This window comes from Athene cunicularia (assembly GCF_003259725.1).
Source record: "Athene cunicularia isolate RWA chromosome 7 unlocalized genomic scaffold, athCun1 chr7_part1, whole genome shotgun sequence".
NCBI lineage: Eukaryota > Metazoa > Chordata > Aves > Strigiformes > Strigidae > Athene > Athene cunicularia.
Genome location: NW_020799107.1, coordinates 25896796 through 25902940, shown reverse-complemented (window position 1 = coordinate 25902940; position 6145 = coordinate 25896796). Strand labels below are relative to the sequence as shown.

Genomic DNA, 6145 nt, shown 5'->3' with positions numbered 1-6145 from the left:
AGGGCGGCGCCCGCAGCCATCCCGCGCAGGGCGGCAAACCCCGCCAAGTGCTGCCGTCCCGCGCGGCTGGAAGGCAGGCTGCGTCCCCTTTGTTTCAGCAGAGTTTAAAAAGAAAAAAAGTTGCGGCTCTTCTTCTCTCATGTCCCAAGGGCCGCCGCTCCAGGATTAGTTTTTGTGCCTCCACCCCTCTCCCGGTGCGTGCCTTGCGCTGAAGAGCTTCTGGCAAATAACCCCCTTGATGCCTTTCTGACAGGGTCTTAAAAAACTTTTGCTGGTCTTAGATCTGGAGTAAGAGGTGAATAAGGCAACAAAAAATGAAAGGGGAGAGAGCGTTAACTGGAAGTGAGGCTTACAAACTAGGACCTGTTCCCCTCGTAAGTTTTCCCACTTGTTACCCTTAAATGCTAAAGGAGAACGCTGCTTTGTCCTCGCATGTCGGCAGTGATGCCAAAGTGCAAGCAAATAAATATTCTGAGTCTGACCAGGATCAATTTGTGCAACCCCCATTATTATCGCGCTATTGGAATGATCGCTGCATCCAGACCAACAAATGGGACTGTGCCCCTAGTTAGGCACATCCAGTGAGCCAGCCCTGCCTCGCAAGGACATCCCAGATGTCCTGCCAGTAATCTTAAGGTCAAAGCGGGTCAGCCGCATTATAATTGGCTTCCCACAAGCAGAAGGGATCTTCACCTACCGCCCAGCGGCCGTGTGAAATTCCTCCCTGGCTCAGAAACATCAAAGGAAAATCAAAGGCATCTTTTTGAGTCTGATCCTTACAGCTGACTGTCGCCTGAGCATTACACTAAGAGGCAGGCTGCAAGGGAGCAATTTGTAGATCCATACAGCTGACTGATCACTTCAAGCGGTGATCATGAAAACTGAATGCCGTTGACATTAACAAGTCCCCTGGTGGACATGTAATTTTGCAAAGCAGAAACACACATAGAGAAAGTTATTACTATTAACATTTACACTTTTGTGACATCTTTTGTGGCAGAACCAGTGCATGCTTTTCTCAGTCACAGCTGGATAACCTTCAGCAAATCATTTCACAGTGCTATGTCTCGCTTCCCATTCACAGAAGGCCTCAGTTAGCCTGCCTTAAAATGAGGTGAGCAATCCTCATCTCACTCTTAAAATGCCAGTGAATGTACATGAGGCACTGTCCAGGAGCCATCAGAAGGTGTTTGGGATGAGGAAGGACACATGGCTGGAGAGGGGAAGGGAAGAGGAAAGGTAAGATTCTTTTAACCTACAGTAGAAGGACCCAAACCAAAACATCCTTTGTGTCAAACATCTGTACCCCTAAAGCATATGCTATATGCACTGCCACATCCTTACTGCACCAGGGTGGATGGAGGGGTGTGCTGTACTAGTCACCACCACCCCTGGTTCCAGTTCCCTGGTCTGTAATGATCAGCCTGTTAGCAAAAGGCTCCGGATCACCAATTGAAACTTGTTTCAAATAAGCTATCAAAACCTCCAGGAATAGGTAACCTCTTTCCGATGCTGTTCGCCTTCAGATCCCCAGCCTAGAGCTGAAAGGCTTCTGCACACAACTACCCTGACTCATGCAGACCTCTAATCTCAGTTGGATATCCAGGTCCTCAAAGACTGTTTGAATCCTCCTGTTACTCTTTTGTGTAGAAAACTGTTATATCTTTTGAGGCTTCATATCACAGTTGCCAGCATCAGGCAATGCAAAAGTAACCTCATTGTGGTGGAATTTCCATGCTGTCATCACCATACAGGATGTGCTGCCATTGTGGTAGGAAAGGATGAAATGCTGGGACATGGTTGTTTTGTCACAGGAGTACATTTTTATCATGATGGCAAGAGGAAACATTCTCAGGAAGGAAGAAATTAAAAAAGAAGAAGACAAGCTATTTCAAATTGCGCTTCTGAAAGGTTATATAAAACATCCAGTTTGGGAAGCTCCAATTCTTATATACAGAAGAATATAAAAAGGGTATCTACATGGCAACTACATCTTCTTTCTTTCAGTTCAGCTCGATAATTTCTATTGACATGACAGGCATTGCCGAAACTTAAGAGACAAGATCATTGAGCATCTGTCTAGGGTCAAAGTAATATATCAAGTATTAGCTCTAGACAAGGCTTTACACAGTGGCAACTACTTAATCATTCCAGTCGTGCATTACTAATGAACTCATTACACTTGTATCTGAGTGCACTGCTATCCAGCATCCCAAGTTTTACCCTGTATCTGTTTAGCAATAATATCATATTCTGCTTGCTTCTGTAATTGTAATATTTGTGTATGGCACCGCAAAAACACAGTGAAAGCATTCATTAATTCACCCCTGAGAAGCAAGTATTACTGCCCTTGGATTATAGATCAGAAAACAGTAGCAGAGAGATTATATGATTTGCCCAAGGCTATAAACCCAGACAGTTTCAGATCATGTTCATTTCCAAAGTCTGCACTGGGTCTGCTAATCCTTACTTGTCTATCTATATTCAAACGCCTCTTTTACCAAGAATAAAATAGAAAACTGGCCCGGCCCGACAGTATGTCTGTAAGGAATTACACCTTCCACATTTCCTATATGTTGCTGCTTTATTTGACAAGCTTTATTCTTTGTTCTCTTTTTAACCTGAACAAGTCTGTGGTGATCTCTCACAAAAGGTAAAATGAGTCACCTTTATCACAAGAAATGACAGCAGAACAGACAAAAAAAAAAAAAAACAAAAAAAACCAAGCACTTTGCAAGCCATGCTGAATCCAGGGGCAACATGGTCTGCCCTGGGACCCCAAGCTACCTAATATTTGCCCTGTGAAAGTAGGATTCACTCCCTGCCTAAACTACATCAAGTTCTCCTCCTTCCTTCCAGCAACATCTCTTCCTTCTTTAGCTCAGCTTCAGCCAACTGATTTTGATCTGCAAGCTTATCTCCTATAAGTTTTGTGACATCTGTGTCATGGCACTGATTGCATAAGCTGAAAAGAGACATATGAGCTGGTTGCCATCAACAGATTGATGGTATCATAGCCCTCGGCTCCTCATGACCTTTCCTACAGCTTTTCAGCACATGATGAAAAGGAAAAGAGACACGACCAGCCCCTGTAGGACTTTACATGGGAGTGGTCTCAGAGAGGAGGCACAGCTGTAAGTTGCTTTTCTCCGTCTGTCAGAGGGGAGAGCCTGAAGGCAGCTTTCCACTCCTGCTGCCTCCTCAGCACCAGATAGCAGGGCTGCAGATGCAGCATATCCATACACATCAGCTAACAAGTTCCATGGAAGATCATTAGCAGATCACAATAAGGGATATGAAGGTGCCGCTGTTTCTTAAAGGATTGTTTCTTAGGTCAGACATTCCTGTTTCATACTTCTGCATTAACTCTTTTTAACACTATTTTGTTAATGTTGGAAGTACATCATGAGTCTCAAGGGACTGCTCTCTGGTTTTCAGCTGTGACATATCCATGCTTTTCACCTGGTTCACTCACTACAGTCGATGGGAATGGCATGGAGACAAGCTGGGATGGAATTTAGTCTGAATGCTTTCATCTCAACGCTCTGCAAGAATACTGTATGAAGCCATATAACTCAGTGCCTCCGTTTTCTGCATCATACCCCTTTACGTTTCTGAGGTCCAGAAGGACTGTGGACTTTTTGTACAGACTTTGCACAGCACAAAGAAGAATTACACACATGCTGTGTGCTTTCATGGGAATTTTACTTTTGTACTTTATTGTTGTTATTTCCTTCATTCTAGAATAAAAGTACTTTTGGACCACAGGTAGACAGATGCTCTTTATATACAAGAGAAAAAACCAGTAGGTACTGCAGGAGTCAGTTAAAAGTTGAGTGCAGATATTTTCTAAATATTTCTTCCTAGAAATTTTCCATTACAGTTTTTATTGCTTTCTTTAAGTCTGAGGTCTGCATGGCCCTTTACATTTAAGTGGCCCTACTGTTAAGAACACTGTCGTTTCTTTCACTGAATCTCCAAAGCTGGATATAATGTGTTCCTGAGTAACATAAAAACCTTCTACAGTACAGGCACCTTGCTGGCAGGTAGTAGGTAATTTATGTCTCTCAGTTACCTGCTGAGAGAATAGTTTAAAACAAGATTAAAACAACCATTGGAGTCTAGTTGTTGTGCACCGACTGCAGCGCTACTGCATGTTTCCGAAGTACCGTGATCAAGACAGTTTTTCAGTGATTTGCAGAAGCTTTATAAATTATTTGCAGGCTGTTTTACCTTTATTGCATCATCGGGAAAGTGTCAAACAATGAGCTTGTGAAGGGGCCTGAGATCTAATCTGAATTCAATGCACAGCTCAACCACAGGTTTCCTGCATGCGGATTTACATGTCATATGATCTAGCAGGGACTGACATTTCCATCTGTGAGTCAGAAATAGGCACATTAGTTGGAGTTCAGCTAATACCCCTTGGATTGTGAAGGTGCCTACCTACCCTAGTAACAGGAGCCCAGCTGGTTATTTTAGAACAATACAGGTCTATTCTGCTGGCAAAGTGTTCATCTTCAATATGCAAGTTCACATATCAAGACTGATTCTGCCATCCTGTTCAGGGGTTGCCTCACACTAACAGCTGGCAACAGAGAAGTAGCTGGGACTTCTCCTGTGAGTAGAGTTATTATGCCTCTGGTCTGGGTACACAAAATACCCATACAAAGAACTGAACATAAAGATAGGACCGTAAATAGATGATCAAAATACTGTTCAGTTTAAAACAGTGTTTGCACTACTGGCCTCAGTCTTCAACAGAGCTGTATCCATCCACAGTGGCGGAGCATCTGTCTCCATTTTTTATCAAGAAATGTATCAGCATTCAATCATCAGCATATATTTGCTGCAGACAATGTTCTAGTAAAATATTTTTCATACATCTATCCCATGGGAATATATTCAATACATCCAATATATACATATTCAGCACTTTTCTCTCTATATATGTACATAGCTAATTTTATATCTACTTTTTTTACACATGTATACACACACAAACACGTGCACACATAATCATGGCATATATTAAACTGATGCTTTGTGTGGATTTATATGATTTTATATAATATTATTAAATACCCAGTTGATACGGGTTTTTTCTCAATTTTTCAGTTTTCCTGGAATAAGTTTGTGTGATTAAGTACTGCCTGTTTGAACTCAAGATCAGCAGACACAATTAAGTGTATGACTATGCAGTCACTAATTACTACGTGCAATACAGCAAAGTTTAATGAGAGGGATTTTCTTCCTGAAAGACCTTGTCTTTGCAAGGACCACTACTCACAACCATATGAAAAGAGGTGTGCTTTGATGAAGCTAGCATAAAAACGCCCCAACCTTATGATCAAATCCCTTGGCTTTCTGCAGTTGTGCAGTCAGAGTAGCAATTGAGCAATTCAATAAGGAATTTACTAGGTCCTGCAGATTTTTTTTCTCTGAACCTCCCTTCCCTGCATATTGCAGTAACCTATCTTTTAGTAAGGAAACACTACAGAGAATGCTGCATGGGAAAAGAGATTGTAGAAGAAGCAGGGAAGCAAGCGGGAATAAGACCTTGATCCTAAAATCTTTGAAGGTAATGGATTGACTTCAGCAGGCTTTGGCTCAATCCCCAGCTGTCAGGAGAAAAGTCAGTAAAGGAAGGAGGAAAAACAGCTGAAAAACAACAGGGAAACAAAGGAGGCAGAAAGAAAAAATTGTTTCCTTTCTCTCTAAGAGAAAGAAAAAATACTGAAGGTAGAAAGAATAAGTCAGAAAGGGTAAAAGGTAGAGTGCCAAGAGAAGAGATGCAGACAAGAACAGTAGTGGGCACCGCTAAAACATAAATATAGAAGAGTGAGAAGAAGCCAACAGTGAACGTTTCACGAAATGGATTGTGCAGGAAGCCGATTTGCTCCTGGTTTTTAAGCTGGTTGTCCACATAGCGCAGCCTCAACATTGCCACGATGGAGGCTGCAACTGCATTTACCTTTTGATGTGCTTTAGGCATGCCCTGTGTCCCAGCTCCTCTGGTCAGCCAGGCCAGCACTTCTTTAGAGAAAGAACACCACAGCTCCCAACTGCTGTACGTGTCTAGGTTTCCTATACAAGGAGGAGCCTGGGGTGCATCAGTGTCTCACCTTGAGCATGGAGTTGAGCT

At 42.6% G+C, this 6145-nt stretch overlaps 1 protein-coding gene across 1 annotated transcript in view; it reads right to left on the bottom strand.

Annotated features, from left to right (window-relative positions):
• PDIA5 (protein disulfide isomerase family A member 5) overlaps positions 1-5944 on the bottom strand; it is a 110011-nt gene extending 104067 nt beyond the window's left edge. Inside the window, exon 1 of the mRNA XM_026852508.1 lies at positions 5858-5944. Within this exon, the coding sequence (XP_026708309.1) occupies positions 5858-5944 (87 nt within the window). The remainder of the gene's footprint in view (positions 1-5857) is intronic.
• Between the last annotated feature and the right edge of the window lie 201 nt (positions 5945-6145).